The 17,738-nt window shown below is 38.6% G+C and overlaps 1 protein-coding gene across 2 annotated transcripts in view; it reads right to left on the bottom strand.

Annotated features, from left to right (window-relative positions):
* Positions 1-17,738, bottom strand: part of LOC124554923 (rapamycin-insensitive companion of mTOR) — a 265,312-nt gene that overhangs the window by 154,269 nt on the left and 93,305 nt on the right. The window contains exons 10-11 of one of the 2 annotated variants that reach the window (XM_047128612.1): positions 13,254-13,498; positions 4,452-4,553 (exon numbers count right to left, since the gene is read on the bottom strand). In XM_047128612.1, coding sequence (XP_046984568.1) covers positions 4,452-4,553; positions 13,254-13,498 — 347 coding nt within the window. The remainder of the gene's footprint in view (positions 1-4,451; positions 4,554-13,253; positions 13,499-17,738) is intronic. The other variant, XM_047128613.1, reaches the window with a different exon arrangement.

Genomic DNA, 17,738 nt, shown 5'->3' with positions numbered 1-17,738 from the left:
CCAATTATGACATGTTCATGGTCTACGAACTATCAACATTGTACTTGATGATGGCATAAAAGCCAAAATCGAGATAGTACAGAAGAACACTACAGTAGTATACAATCAAGCGGTGGTTCATTCTTTCAAAAAAGTACTGAATGACTGTGTTTCAACACTATCAAAAACTTTTTAAGTGTATATTGTGATCATGATATTCTAGGTTCTACCTACTGCAACACCTCTCTTCAAAATTGAAGGTTCAGAAATACAAACATTTGAAACACTGTACCAAACTGTCCTAACAAAATGATTCCGTATTTCCATTAACATGAAAATGGAAATGTGCAAGAACCAAGATTCTCCCAGTACGTACAATATTCAAATAATTCATGAGAGTGCAGCTAGGTGACACTTTTGACAACTGCTGATATTTCGATTGGTGCACACCCAGCAAGGGAATCTACCTCGATTTGCAGCGCAATTTGGAAAGGTATACAAACAAAAATGAACACACACACACACACACACACACACACCACCACCACCACCACCACCACCACCACAGCACCACCACACGACCAAAGATGACTGACATAGAAGTTGTCGATAATGAAAATGAAAAACAAAGAGGAGATGTATAACATTAATTCTGACTCCCTGTTTTCTGACAAGGGATGACATGCCACAACTGCATGGAATTCAATAGACACTCACCTTATGTCTATCAGTATAATCCTTTACGGAATGTAAAAGGGTCTTAATCTTATATAGTTGTCAAAAAACATACGTCACATTATATTTTGGCAAAATTCAGCCAATCCTGTTGGAAATGCTCCCTGCGTAAGACAAAAAGGCCATAGACTTTGGTACCACCTCGGTATTATCATCACTCACCCTGTGCACCATTGGTAAATACTGCAATACACATCTGATTTGTCTTTCACTATAACCATACTGACGAAAAGATGGGCTCACTCAATTGACAAACTCTCAGGTTCTGAGATGCTGTGGGCCCTGTGAACCAAGGTACAACGTACTCCTCTATGCTGAGCCATATAGTGACAACTATCAGCCTGTAGATACAAGTCAGGGTGAGTATACATCCTATAAATGGCATCTCCCAATATACCATCAACGTTCCTCCTGACCAACACATCAAGGAAGGGAAGGCAGCTATCCTTTCCCACCTCCATTGTCAAACGAATATTTGAGTGTTCTAAACAGTCATTCAAATTCTCACTGTCATGACGCCAAACAAAAGTATCATCTTCATATCTGAAAAACCCACGGATTTCGAAGCTGCCAACTCCAAGGTATGTTCCTTAAAGTCTTCCGTACACAAATTGGCAATAACAGGTGACAACAGGCTTCCCATCACAACTCCATCTGTCTGCCTATAGTACTGGTCATTGAATAAAAAGTCATCTTCGTAACCTAATTACATTTCTCTAGTATTCTACCAATAAACCACAGTCTGCCACTTGCTTCACCTCCAAGTTAGCCTGTGTGTTCATTCCATTTCATATCCCTACAAATTTGTTACACTCAGGTATTAGTACAAGTTGACAGCTTGCAACTGTGACTCATTAACACTGAAGTCATAGGATACTACATTTTTTGTTTTGTGAAGTATGAGATTTTACAGTGTTAAACATTTAAAGCACATTGCCAATCTTTGACCTGCTTTGAAATCTTTTCAAGAGCTGACTGAATATTTGCCCAGTTGTTTTCAGAAAGTTCTTCATTACAGATAGCTGCATCATCTGCAAAAAGTCTGAAGTTACCATTCATATTGTCTACAAGGTCATTAATGTAAAAAATGAACAGCAAGGCTTCCAACACACTTCCCTAGTGCACACCTGAAGTTACTTCTGCATCTGTCAATGGCACTCTAAGATAACATGCTGTGTCCACCCTACCAAGAAATCATCAATCCAGTCACAAATCTCATCTTATACTCCATAATAAGTGGGTACTGAGCAAAATGCCTTTTGGAAGTCAAGAACATTGCATCTGCCTGCCTGCTTCGATTCATGGCTTTATGGATGTCAGACGAGAAAAGCTCAAGTTGGGTTTCACATGATCAATGTTTTTGGAATTTGTGCTGGTTGGTACGGAGGAGATCATTGTGTTCAAGATACCTTATTATATTTGAGCCCAGGAGATGTTCTAAGATTCTACACACACACACACACACACACACACACACACACACACACACAAAAAGCCCATAATGATATTGGACAGCAGTTTTTTGACCTGTGCTCTCTTCCAACCACTCGGCACAGTTTTTTGTTTGAGGAATCTTTGGCATATAATAGATAAAAAGAGAGGCTAACTCAGCTGCAAATTTGGTATTGACTCTGATAAGACTTCCATCAGGACTTGGAGCTTTGTTCAATTAACAATTTCAGGTGTTTCTGAATGCCACAACACTAATATCTATTTCACTCATCTTTGCAGTGGTACGAGAATTAAAATAGTGCAATACTCCTATTCCTTTGTAAAGGAACATTTGAAAATGGAGTTAATCAATTCTGTTTTTACTTTGCTACCCTCAATTTCAATTCCTTTCTCATCAATGAGTGTCTGGACATTTAACTATGGTGCCACTAATGGCATTTACACATGACCAGGATTTCTTCAGGTTTTATGAGAGATCTTTAGATAATGTTCTGTTACAGTAGTTGATGAATGCATCATCTATTGCCCTCATGACAGTCAAATGTTTTTCATTCAGCATCTCCTTCCCTATAGCTCTATGCTTTGTTTTACACATATTATGGACTAGTCTCTATTTCTTTAGAAGCTTCTTTACAGTGACTTTATACCATGGAGCATCCCTCCTATCTTGAACTGCTCTACTAAGTATACATCTATCTAGTGTACAGTCAACTATTCTTTTAAACTTCAGGTACAGTTCCTCTACACTGTCCTGTCCTGAACTATAAGTTCCTCATTGAGAAATGACACAGCTGCTTCTTTAGTTTATTGAATATATAAATATTTCTACTTGTTTTAGATGCCCTTTGTACTTGTCATATAGTATCAACCATTTCCAAAATCTTTCATTCGTAATTTGGAAAATTCAGTCCAACTACCCAATTACATATTGTTCCACCCTCACAAACAAAAGAGCTACAATTTGCCCAGGTAAAGTTTGACTTGTTCCTTGTAATGATAATACATCTACAGATCCACAAAATCTCCATGCACAGGTCATGTAGTTCCTCTACATTATAAAGAGGCGGTAAGTGTACTCGGGAGTTGGAACCTGGCTACTTTCACAACGAGATTGACAGTGTTGAAGTTTTGCGAATTTGCAGCCATGACAACTGGATTTCATCATCATGATAAAGAAAAATCCACCAAAAAGCCCAAATGCATGTTGAAACAGGTATGCAATGCTTTCATCAACATGATCTAACAGGAAGTGTGGTTAATCTCACAAGGCAACTAAAATTTATTATTCCTGGGCCCAGACATGACACCCACGCTGACTGAGTCAGTAGCGAGCCAGTGGGTGTGTTGGACCTTCCATTGAGCTACGGACCCCCTTGAAGACGTCTCCCGCAGTCGGAGACGAGACGTTGGGAATCGACACAGAATTCATCAACCGACCATGGCATAACAGCCCGGATAATTATAATGGACACTTCTTATATACAGCAGTCACCTGTGGTTTTTTCCAGTCCAATTTGCAATAAATGCAAGCTAAGTAGGGGCCAGTGCCATAGACTACTCAGTAAAACCAAACTGGGATTCCATCCAGACCTAGTAACTTATTTCTTTTCAATTCTTTCAGTTATTTCTTTATGCCAGGAATGCTTATTACTATGTCGTCCATACAGGACGGCATGTAATATTCAAATGATGGTATTTTTTTATGATTCTCCTGCATGTACGATTTATTAACCATGAAATTTAAAACTTTGGCCTTCATTTTGCTGTCTTTTACTGCCTCACCAGACTGGTCAATGAGTGACTGGATAGAAGCTTTAAACCCACATAGCGATTTTGCATTGGACCACAATTTTCTCAGGTTCTCAGCCAGCCCTTTTGCTACGTTATGACGGTAGTAGTAGTTGTGTGCTTTGCACACAGATCTTTTCACAGATGCATGAATCTGTACTAACTTTTGCTTGTTCTAATTTGTGTGGTCTGCTTTGAATGGAGAGTGCAACAGCTTTTGCTTCCTCACTATTTCCCAAATAACCACAGTGGGTCTCTTCCATTCTTAATCCACTTAATATCTTACTGGAACCAAATGACATGAATTCATTGTCTAAATGAAATGCTAACAACTGTTTCTCTGCTCTTTCTGAGAGAAACATTCACCTAGCCTTCTTAACCGATTTATTAACTTTTGTAACCATAGTCATTATGATGACATGATCACTACTACTACTAATAATAACAGCCATAAAGGATGACAACAGATGCATTAGGCCCCTCCTCTGATATATTACCTTTAGTATTGTACGGACAACTGTCCAGTTCCACGAGAAACCATCCTTGTTTGAGAGAACAGCAGATTCTCTAAGTATGTCATCAAAATCCTTCAGTGTGGGCTGTAAGCAAAAAACAAAATTCTAATATAGGAGATTGTATAGAGGAATGTTACATGCTAGTGTGGAATTTAGTTCATGAAACATAACAATGCATTATATTAAAAAAATGGACTGTAGGCTGTGTCTTATCCATCAAAAGCATTCAAGCTAAAAACAAAATCTGTGAATCACAAATACAACATACATCCTAAAATAAAGCACACAAAATCTTTCAAGAGCTAAAAAGACAGTGAAAACGTGTCTTCAGTAGATTAAAACAGACAATGACAATAACACAAATCTTATGGATGCCATTTATGTAGCAGATGCAGCTTTGGTACGCCTATTAGATCAGTAATATATTGAGGCTTGCAGACCCTCCATACATGGTTCCTCAAAAATTGTACCTAAATATTAGTGACAAGCATTCTATGTGGCTAGCTGGATTTGTCCTATGAACCACAGAGATGGCCAACTGGCAAAAACTTGCTAATAATGAAGGCGGTTCATTTTTAAGTCAACAGTGAAAGAATTCCACCTGACATAAAAAGTCTTGGGGAGTTAATTGTGACATTAACAGCTATCAATATAAATAAATTCTTACCAATCAGACCAACTGAATGGAGGGTTTATGGTTCCAATCATGAAACTACATCTGCAAGTATTTACAACAATTGCACCCAAAAGATGGACAGTATGAAAGGGTACCGATGGTTATGTGTGTTAGTTATCAAGAAACATAGAAAACATTTTCAGTGCACTAGAGCGTATGTTGAACTGAACATAACATTTTTTGGCAGTACATGCACTCCACAGATTATTTATAATTTTAACTTAACAGTAACACCAGAAGCACCTAATGTACGGTCTGTTAGAGAAATGTCCTAAGTCCCTTATTGTTATTGAAACTATACAGTTACAGAGACCATTTGCAAGTCTCAAACATCTATTATGTATATACACAGACTGAAGTGACAATGACCCGGGTCTCCCGCTCACTAGACAGATGACGCTAACCGCTACGTCACTCTGGCACAGTGGCTTTGCACAACTGTACCTACTACCCTAGCATGGCTCCCTCCTCAATCCAAATTCCATTCACCATCATACAGTTTCATTTCATTAAAGCACCTATCCTGGGTTTCAGGTAGGATACCTTGTTTCATTCCACGCTGAGGTGCTATTCCAATACTGTTGGAGAACCTTCACAATGCTGTTCGAGTTTACAGGAAATACCAAGTGGGCTGAGACATGAATGGGAATTTGGATTGGGTCGCAAGACATGCTGGGGTAGTCCTTGCAGTTGTGCAAAGCCAGTTTGTGAGGGTGGTGTAATGGTTAGCACATCAGCTTAGTAAGTAGGAGAGCTGGGTTCGAATCCTAGCATTGGTACAAACCTTGATTCGCCACTGTGTATATACATCACTGTAAATGAATTATCTAACTACAAAGCTACAAAAATCAGCACCATGATATCTGTTGTATGCTAATGTTTATAAAACATAAATGGTCTGGCTGTTATGTGTAATGTTAAAGACCACATCCAAGAACACGGATTGTAAACATTCTGCTGGCCACTTAGCAGGAGTATGGCAAGCAGACATGGCACTTGCATGCAGCACACACTGTCTGCTCGCCATTCTTCCACCAAGCAGTTGGCAGAATGTTTACGACCAGCATTCTTGGATATGGTCTCTATCACTAGGTATGGCAAACAGAGCATTTATGTCTTGAGCACAACTTAACAACTAGAAACTAGTCACAACACAATGAACATATAACAACACAGCTGAAGTAGTTTTTCATTAATCATTAAAATCACAGAATAACATCTGGTTGTAACAAATTACATATGCTTTCAGGGGTTCTGTGCAATCCAAAAATGCCCAGACAAACCAAAGGCAAAATTTATAAAGCAGCAGCAAGACTACTGTTATTGTCTGGGCACCAAAACCGACTTACAAACGGAAGCTCCATACAACAGAAATGTGCATTTTACAATGGGTGTGAGGAGTAACACTGAATTCATAAGAGGTAGTTTTCAAGTAGTACCCATAAAAAGAAAACTCTCAGAAGCCATACTGAGGTAGTAAAGTCACGTAACATTTAGACTTGAATATCATGTCAAGAAAAAGTGCCTCTCCATGGCTACAAAGAGGAGAGGGAGATGAAGACCTCAAACCACTAGGTTGACGACTATCCGAAGTGATATGAAGAAGCTAAGTCTTAGTGGAGATTATGCCGACAAACCGGACAGATGGTGCCACATAATTGGGAAAGCTGACCCTGATTGACAAGAAAAGACTAGAACAAAGAAAGAAATAAGCCCCCAGTACAACCTAAACTTTAGAAAAACAGTAACACATTACCATCCCTCCACATCTCTACCTATCATCACTGAAAAGGATCAATATGCAATAATTGTAGAACATAGACTAGTTTACTTCTGTATAGGACAATAAGTTCAAAGACATGTAGGGATGACACTTCAAATCATCAAACTAGGCACTGTGCAGTGCACAACTGGAAGGGGCACAGGGCAGGGGAGAGAATAACCTATTCAGCTTCTAACACGTCTAATCTGTCAACAATAACTTGAGAAAAGTATTCAAAGGCTGTATTGGCCAAGAAGGTATTTATGTGTAGGCCATATCTAATACATACACGTACGACACACACTGCTGCCACATTGTGGCCCCCAGAAATAGTTCACAATTTTTCTTGGCAAAGGCAATGTGTGTGGTATATAGTTTGATCACATCCTTAGCCCAACAATTATCAGATACTGAGATCAGATACATTAAATTTTCTCCAAGAAATATTACCCAACTTCATCATGTGGTCCCTGGTGTCAACAAGTAATGTTTCATTAGTACTAAATACACCATGTCAACCTGCACTTGTCAGATTCATCATCACCACCACCACCACCATTGTTGTTATTGTTGTCTACAGTAAGAAGAATTGTTTGATGCAACTCTCCACACCAGTCTATCCTGGGCAAGGTTCTATATCTTTGCACAACTACTGCAAACTACAGTCATTTCCCTCTCCAATTTATAACCCCCCCCCACACACGCACACACAAAGATTGTCTCTTCCCTCAGTTATCTAATTGGCAATTATGTGATACCTCAGAAAGTATCCTATCAACCAATTTCTTCTTTTAGCCAAGTGGTGCCATAGATTTTTTTTTCACCAATTTGATCCCCTACCTTTTCATTAGTTATCCAATCTACTAAGTAAATATTCAGAACTCTTCTGCACAACAACATTTAAAAAGTCTCTATTCTCTTCCTGTCTGAAGTGTATATCATCCATTTTTCACTTCTATACAACACTACATGTCAGACAAATACCTTCAGAAAGAGAGACTTCCCACCACTTAAACTTATAATCAAAATCAATAAGTTTCCTTTTTTTCTAAATATTGTCAATTTGCATTTTATTTTCTCTCTATTTTGGTCATCATTATTTATTTGCTGCCCAAATAGCTACTACTTTTAGTGTATCATATAATCATATTCCCTCAGCATTGCCTGATTTAATATGATTACATTCCACTGTCCTTGTTTTATTTTTGTTGACATTCATCTTGTAACCTCTTTTCAAGACACCATCCATTTCATTCAATAGATCTTCCATGTCGTTTACCGTCTCTGACAAATTAACGTAAGTCCATTTCCAGACTTCTCCTTTGTTTCTTTCACTGCTTGCTCAATGTACAGACTGCATAACATTGGGGATAGGCTAAAACCCTGTCTCACTCCCTTCTCAACTACACTGAGGTGACAAAAGTCATGGGATAATGATATACACACATACAGATGGCAGTATTATCACGTACACAATGTATAAAAGGGTGGTGCACTGTAGGAGCTGTCACTTGTACTCAGGTGATTCATGTGAAAAGGTTTTCAACACTATTATGACAACACGACGGGAATTAACAGACTTTAATGTGGAATAGTAGTTGGAGCTAGATGAATGGGAAATTCCATTTCGGGAATCGTTAGGGAATCCAATATTCTAAGACCCACAGTGTCGAAAGTGTGCTAAGAATACCAAATTTCGGACATTACTCTCACCACAGACAAAGCATTGGCCGGCGGCCTTCACTGACGACAGAGCATCAGCATTTGTCTAGAGTTGTCAGTGCAAACAGACATGCAACACTATGTCAAAATATTAACAATATAAGGAAAAGCTAGATTGCAACTCATTGTAAGGATGACATATTGAGACATAGACAGGCACAATAAAAAGACACTCACACATAGCTTTCAACCAAAGCCTTCTTCAGTAAAGGAAACATACAAACTTTCATTCAATAAAGCAAGCATGCTAACAATAGACCTATCTTCATGCAGACCAAACTAACTACTGTTGTACTGTCTTTGAGCAGCTCCTAGTTTCATCATTTGGGTCAGCATACACAGAAACACAGATTCTGAACGGTGTCTTTTGCTATAGATGCAGTGCAATGCATCTTTGGAAGACTATTCCATTTTACAAATGTTTCAAATGGCTCTAAGCACTATGGGACTTAACATCTGAGGTCATCAGTCCCCTATACTTAGAAATACTTAAACCTAACTAACCTAAGGACATCATACACATCCATGCCTTAGGCAGGATTTGAACCTGCGACTGTAGCAGCAGCGCAGTTCTGGACTGAAGCACCTAGAACCGCTCAGCCACAGCGGCCAGCGATGATTCCATTTTACAGCCCATGGTTTTACTCTGATGTTTTGTGGTAGGATGTTCAAAATTGACAGTGACTGCAGGATACTTTTTCACAACTTGAACCTGTTGTTAGCTGACAAACTTGAAACTGATATGGTCTATATGTTTCAACACTCTTACCTTTAGCACCTAGACAGATAGACAATACACTCCCATGGGTATAAATAATAATGTCATGTGGCTAGGGCCTCCCGTCGGGTAGACCGTTCGCCTGGTGCAGGTCTTTCGATTTGACGCCACTTCGCCGACCTGCGCGTCGATGGGGATAAAATGATGACAACACAACACCCAGTCCCTTAGCGGAGAAAATCTCCGACCCAGCTGGGAATCGAACCCGGGTCCGTAGTACTGACATTCTGTCACGCTGACCACTCAGCTATCGGGGGCGGACACTCCCATGGGTAATCAAGTCAGAGATAGTTGCCATATTGGTGATGGCAAACCTGTTGCCTTGATTAATGTGGTAGACTAATGTGGTAAATGAATGTGATCCCAACAGAGACTGAACCGACTGAGTGAGTGACAGTCGCGGGAAGGCCAGGTAAAACAAGCTGTATGTGCATCTTATTTTAAGATAAATTAGGGTCACAAGGCACCAAACACTCCTGCTATGTAATTAGCAGCCACTTCAATTTTAATGAGTCACCATGTAAAGGATGTTCAGAGTATTCTGATTCAGATACAATTACAATGGCAAATAACACCCAGACTGCAGGAATCACCACAGGCTAGTAAAATAGACAGAAAAGCTGAAAAGTAGCATATAACTTGGCAGTTAAATAGTGTAAGTTAACAACAACAAAACTGAGGAGCCATTACACTTAGCGCCTCCTCATTTCAGGATACAGACTGGAGTACCTCACACAAGCACCTCTGCTAAGTGCATGTGTAGTGCCACAAAGATTACCATGGATTAATAAAAAGGACCACAAAACATCAAGTGACGGATAAATGTTGTATGAAGTGATGAATATGACACATATTGGTTCCTGCCCCTTGCAGAATAAGAGAAGCCCAAAAAGTATATGAAGCTTTCCCATATGAAAAAAGTCAGACTAGAGGAAGATACATTTTATGGGGCACACGTATCTATGATTACAGCATATAATTTACTATCAAATGTACAGTTCATCTTTAGAAGTCATTTAACAACTGAAATGCTATATTCTCTTTTCTCCGTGAGGTACTGGATGGATTTAACAAAAGGTTTCGAACACTAGGCATATTTTTTTTATTTAACTAAGGTGTTTGATTGTGTTGATCACAAAATATTGCTCCAGAAGTTGGACCGTTATGGGATACAGGGAGTAGCTCACAAGTGGTTCTCCTCTTACTTTAGCAACAGACAGCAAAAGGTCATTATTCACAGTGTTGAGAATGGCTGTGATGTGGGATCTGAGTGGGGTACGGTCGAATGGCAGGTGCCCCAGGGATTACCGTTGGGACCACTCCTGTTCCTTATTTATATAAATGATATGCCCTCTAGTATTACGGGTAATTCTAAAATATTTCTGTTTGCTGATGAAACTAGCTTTGGTAGTAAAGGATGTTGTGTGCAACATTGGCTCGGTTTGAAATAGGGCAGTTCATGACATAAGTTCATGGCTTGTAGAAAATAAACTAACGCTAAATCACAGTAGGACTCAGTTTTTACAGTTTCTAACACACAATTCAACGAAACCCGGCATTTTAATTTCACAGAATGGGCATATGATTACTGAAACTGAACAGTTCAAATTTCTAGGTGTTCAGACAGATAGTAAACTGTCGTGGAAAGCCCACGTTCAGGGTATTGTTCAAAGACTTAATGCTGCCATTTTTACTATTCGAGCAATATCTGAAGTAAGTGATCATTCAACATGAAAATTAGTCTATTTATTTTCATTTGCTTATGTCATATGATATTCTAAAAGGATATTTTTGGCTCAGAAATGGGCAGTTCAGGCAATAAGTGGTGTAAGTTTGCAAACCTTTTGTCAACCCCTGTTCATTAGTCTGGGTATTTTGACACTGGCCTCTCAAAAAAAAAAAAAAAAAAAAAAGTTGGCAGGTGCCCCAGGGATTACCGTTGGGACCACTCCTGTTCCTTATTTATATAAATGATATGCCCTCTAGTATTACGGGTAATTCTAAAATATTTCTGTTTGGTGATGAAACTAGCTTTGGTAGTAAGGGATGTTGTGTGCAACATTGGCTCGGTTTGAAATAGTGCAGTTCTTTACTGTCATTTCTTGTTGACAATATCAGCATATTCCCAAGAATCAGCAGCTTTCACTCAGTTAATACTCGACAGAAATCTAATCTGCATTTGGATCACACTTCCTTAACTCTTGTGCAGAGAAGTGTGCAGTATACTGCTGCATCCATTTTCAATAAGCTACCACAAGAATTCAAAATCTTTGCAACAATCCACACACTTTCAAATCAAAACTGAAGAGTTTCCTCATGCGTCCCTACTCCTATTCCATTGAGGAATTCCTTGAAAAATTAAGCTGATTCTTATTTGTATTGTTGATTGTGTTTACTTAAACTTATGGCTTGCTATTTTTGGGTTCCTAAACATTTTATTTTATCTGTTATTACTTTTATTTTGTAATTTCATGTTCTAACACATTCCATGACCTTGGAGATTTGCTCCTACAGAACTAGACATGGAAATAAACAAATTCAGGGTTTAACTGCCATCATCTTTCATGGGTGAACAAAACAGGGACCAGTTAGCATACTTTGTATGCCCACACAGTGATGTACAACCCTGTATCTCCCATTATGCATTGGTAAGTAAATCAAACTTCTTCAGATACAAATTTACTTGTATCTCCACTGTGGCCACCTCACATCAGTCCTTTGGAGCACTTATGGAATGTTGTCAAGAGGGTGTGCCTCTTTGACATTGCTCTGACCAACATCCACAAGTTGTCGACAGCTGTTGAGCAGCTGTGAATCAGCTTTGCCCCCTAATAGGTCATCATTGTCCCCCTATTCATCCAGTGTCTTGCAGAGTCTTCACCATGACAAGTCTCCACCATCAACAGGGTGAAAGGGGAGGTTTATGAGTAACCCCAGTTCTGAAAAGTGTACAACCACCTTGTAATCATACCAGCTATTTATTTGGGGTTGCATTCTCTATGAGTTGCCCTAGCTCCCAAATAATAGTGTTTTGGAGACAATATTGTTGCATGCATTAAGACAATGTCAACACATGATAGTCATACACAGAGTAAACCCAAACTATTGATATTTATAAGTAGTGATGTCAAGAGCTCATCCTCAAGATGTCCAGTTAACTCCAACAGCAGGTGCTCCAAGAAAGGCATTGTGCTCCACAAAGAGGTACACTTAAAACTAAGAGTGTATCCTCCAACAAGAGTCAAGCAACATATTACTTCCTCCTTTATATAACTTACGAAATAAACATGGCAATTCAGTCAGAGAAATTCCAGTTGCTACAGAGGTTCACTGGTAATCACTCTTCTTGCACATCATTCTCAAATGGAATAGGAGGATGTGTAGGGTTGCGACAGGGAAACGATAGTAAAAGACATATTGCCCATGACATACCACATGGTGGCTCGTGCAGTATTAATGTAGGTGTAATAGCTTTTCAGCTTGGTACCATTCAAACATCTCTCTATCCTTCAGCTTCAAATTTCTTTGTTTATTTCAGAGATTGAAGTGATATTTTTTGAGGATTTTACTTCATATGGTTCTTAAAATAATAAAAGTTTGTTACCTTTTTCAGCTTCCTCCAGTACATATTCTTGTGTTGTGAAAACATGCACACATGCATTTATGAAGCTGATACACTTCAGATTTTTGCCTAGTCATTGATCAATTTTACACACACACACACACACACACACACACACACACACACACACACACAAAGAGAGAGAAAGAGAGAGAGAGAGAGAGAGAGAGAGAGAGAGAGAGAGAGAGAGAGAGAGAGAGAGAGAAATTTATCTGAAAAAGTACCTGCAGAGAACGTGAATGAGATTTCCTTCCTGGCTGCAGTAGCTGATCCAAGAAGAGGGAGGCAGGAGCAGGTCGCCTGCTCAGTAATGAGTGCAAACGATGAAGTGCTGCAACAGCAGCCAAGGCCCGCTGCTGACACACCTTATCTGCAGTATTAGCAGCATGAGACAGGAGATTGGGCAAGGCTGGAGTCAAGTCACAGCATTCTGGAGGCAGCAACAGATGTACTTTGTGCAACAGTACACCTGAAAGCATAGGGAAAAAAGGCTAAATAAATCATTTCTACACTATACCCATCTAAAAAACCACCACCTCACTTTAATTACAATAATTGTTAAACATGTGCACAAAACTATCAAACTGTAACAATAACAGCTAAATTATAGAAGACAGACAAGTGTGTAGCATAAATTATTTACGGAGTCTTTGAATCTTTGTTGTTACATAATACGGGTCTTTGCAGCAGTGAAAAAGATTAAATCTAACCACAATTTGCTAATGAAACACACTGAACCAGTTTTGTACATGAGAGTAACTTTGTTTTCATGGTTTTGTTGGTTCATCCTGATTTAGTTTTGAGACATACATACACACACACACTTTTCATATATGTGGGAAGTATTTACTATCAATACAGAGCCATAAGTATTATAATACGATCTGCTAGACTTTAAAAATATCTGTATTTTCTAGGTCACAACAAGTGTTCCACATTTATCAATATATCTTCAGTAGGACTGGAGTCCTCCAAAGCAGGCCTTCTTACCATCCACTGGAAAAGCTCTAGTATAAACTTCTGGATTAAATCATATTATGTGGCAGTTTATGTGAATATATATCTGTTGCACCACTATTATTAAATAACTATATGAAGTAGAACTTCAAAAATTTTAGTGTGAATAAAACCCAGAAAAAGCAAATAGGGTTTTAAAAGATAAAGAACCTTAGCCATTTAGATGTGGAAAAAATTTATTGATGAGATATTTAAATGAAAATAATGCAATTTGACAACATTTCCCCATAACTTTGAATTCAGCTCTTTTACATAAATGGGCAGATTTGACAGCAATTCTTCAAATAGTATTGACTTCATGAACAGGAATTAGTTTGATGTGCAAAAGTCCACTTCTGCATAAGCTCCAAGATCTATATGGAAAAATCTCAAAGGATATTCAACAGCAGCTTAATTTATGAACTATTTTTTTCATGAAAAAATACTTAATAAACTGACTGCTGGTTAACAAGAGATCTTATAACAGGGTGTATGTGGGGACAAGGAAAAAAAAAATTCCCAGATTATTCCCAGATATCCCGTTTAAAAATATGCGTTTTCCCGGGCGAAAATACACTTTTTCTGTGCCAAGTGACAGTAGGTTTTCCATAGATTTTTCCCTCGGGACTGTAAAACTTATCAATCCTTTGAATGGTTAACGTTTTATACCCTCGCGTAGAACTTCCCGGAAAAAAAGTAGAGATGGGAGAGAGAAGTTTTGGAAAGACCTTTGATTTGCAGGAACATTTACACTGCATATTTTTGTATTACAAAAGTATAAATTCGAATTCCACCAAACACAGAGCATTAGTTTTCGGAGTGTTGAAACCGAGTTTGCGATTTCCTTTTGTAGGCCACTCATATCTCTCGCCACGTGACCTCACCAGCCAATGACAGCAGATATTCAGAGCGTAGGGCACGTATTATAGTCAGTCAATAGCAAGATCACTGGTTACGTAGCGTGAACACACAAAGAGGAAAAGTTAACGGTTTACATTAATATACATAGTATAGCTACAAGAAAATCTAAGCTTTCATATATAATATTGGTCTCTAAGATTAACAAGCTACAACAAAAGCTAAGCTTTCACATGCAATACTGATCTTTTTTTGCATGTGTTATACTTTAAGATATATCACACAAATGTGCCAGTACATTTAAAATTATGACATAAATGTCTGGGTTCGAAATTCTTGGAAGTGGCTGGTTCTCAAAGTGTTCAGTTTTAAACGCTCTGTGATTCAAGAAATTCATCCCATTTTCTCACACGTAACATAATTCATCTTGCGTAAAAAGAAATTTACTTTGAAAGTAACGCTTTTCGAACCGCCGTTCGCAATACTATCCAGAGACTGTTAGAAATAGGTTTGATTTACCAGTTGCCCGAGAGCGCCAGAAAACAGGCATTATTGCATGTACACAGCTGCAGTGGTGTAGGAAACCCGCACGTTCATATGTATAAAGCACTAAGAGCGCTTACATAAACCATACTAAAATGCATAATTCAGCTTGAAGTGCACATTGGTTTTATCCAGATTCACAATGATATTAAGGTTTTCAGTGTGGTTTTTGGGATGTAAATTTTCTTGAAGTACCAGTACTCTACGATCTCATTTTTGGTTCTTTATTATGGCATAATGCCATACATGGCAGAAGATGATAATGTGCACTTGAAATTCAGCGAACAGTTAGAACTAGCCAATACTGTGGAAAGAAACACTTCGTTTCAAATAAAATTATTGCCTCAGCGGAAAGATTTAAGCCAAATTTTTTTAGCAGACTTACAAAAATAACTTCATTGTTCTGCATGGCGATTAATGCTCGACTGCTAATAACTTGGAAATAAAATAAAATCAGAAAACTGAAACTAATACTCTATTTTTGCCCTCCGTAGTTATGTGAATGTAATTTAATTCACTTGATAGCTCCCGGCCACAGAAATACTTTTTGTTTTCATTTTACGTGGGAGCTGTAAACAAAACAAGATCACTTAACGCAAACAAGGGTCACGTAGAGACTAATGCCCTCCCCACTACAACCCAGACAATTCTGTGCATGCGCGAATCTGGCAGCTAGGGCGCATGATAAAAAATTTTCTCGTTGGCATCTGGCTGCTTGCTGCTACTAATGAACCTAATGTGAACAGTTGTGACGTCATGCAGCAAGCAGTTTATTGTTACAAAGAATTACATAGTCTTCACCCTACGGCCTTTGACATATTTTTGCTACTTGCAGATGCTTGTGTGTGCTCAGTGTTTTGTTGTTGAAAATGGTGCATTTCCTTTGCCACTAAAGTTTTATTTTATTATTTTTTTCCTCCTCTCGTTTCTATTTTATTCTGCTGTATCATTCTCCAGTAGCAGGAGAATCAATTCTTACCAGTCAAAATTACGAAAATTTAACTGAAAGCTAAAACAATGAAAAATTCCCGGAATTCTGAAAAATTCCCGGGGTTTTCCAGGATTTCCCGGTTGTCCTGGGTCGTATACACCCTGTATAAGTATTGCTGATGTAAAAGCTTCCTACAGAAAATTTGTGTAGGCCTTAAACTACACAAGGTGTTTCAAAAAGTTTGGATCTTTTATATGCATTCACATACAACCTTTCACAAATATTCAACGTGCCCTCCATTGGATGTACAACACGCATCCAGAAGGTTGTGAAACACAACTAATACATTTGAGAGCATGTGGGTTACTGCATTCACTGTTGATGATACACTTTGTCCCAGCTCGCTCAATGTTGTTAGAAGGGAAGAAACACAGACAGAGTCTTTCTCACCCCCCCCCCCCCCCCCTCCTAAAAAAAATTCATATACCATGAGATCAGGTGACCTCTGAAGCCAATGGAATGGTACAATGCAATACCTGTACACCACTTACAGCTCATCTATCACTGAGGCAGCTCATTGTTAATATATACTCTTATACGCAGATGGCAGTATAGTGGTGATCCAACTTGTTGAAAATCAAATTTACACATGTTCTTGCAAATTATGGACAATGTCAGATCTCAAATATATTCAGCTACATTATTCTTCTAACTGTATTTTTGCAAAAAAGAACAGGTCATGAATTTTTTCTCAGGAAACAGCACAAGACACATGAAGCTTCGAAAGTCTCTCTCATGCACAACTATGGTGTGTGGCTGATGAGTTCTCAGCATTATGATGTGGCCATTCACTTTTCCACTTAAATGGATGTAGCCTCATCACTGAACATTAAGTGTGAAAGGAAACTTCTCTTCCACCTTCATCCTCAGAATGAATTCACAAAACTACACATTATTGTCTGTCTTCATTTTCATGGGCTTGTATCAAATGAATCCTGTATGGTTTGAATCATTATCACCACATGGAACACCCCGGAGACACACATGAGGAACGGCTAACTCTGGGCTGGCGCGATGTGTAGACTTTTATTGATGACATGGAAAACTGTTGAGTGTTCTCTCTGTCTTTAATGACCACATGGTGGGCAACTTGTGGCTATCTCCTTTTATAAACAATCAGTGCCTTGAATTGGCTGGTGTCATTGTCAAATGCTTTGAGCTGTAGTAGGTAGTAGTGTTGTACTCTCAATGAAATCGTGTTGCACGTATGTGACTGAATTGTTCCTGTTCAAGATGTGAACATCAAGAAAGTGCAAAGAAGGGCAGTTTGTTTTGTATTACTGCAAAATGGGGAAGAGTGTCACAAATACGATACACGAAT

The sequence above is a fragment of the Schistocerca americana genome, chromosome X, assembly GCF_021461395.2.
Source record: "Schistocerca americana isolate TAMUIC-IGC-003095 chromosome X, iqSchAmer2.1, whole genome shotgun sequence".
Classification (NCBI taxonomy): Eukaryota; Metazoa; Arthropoda; class Insecta; order Orthoptera; family Acrididae; genus Schistocerca; species Schistocerca americana.
This window is presented reverse-complemented; position numbering and strand designations above follow the sequence as displayed.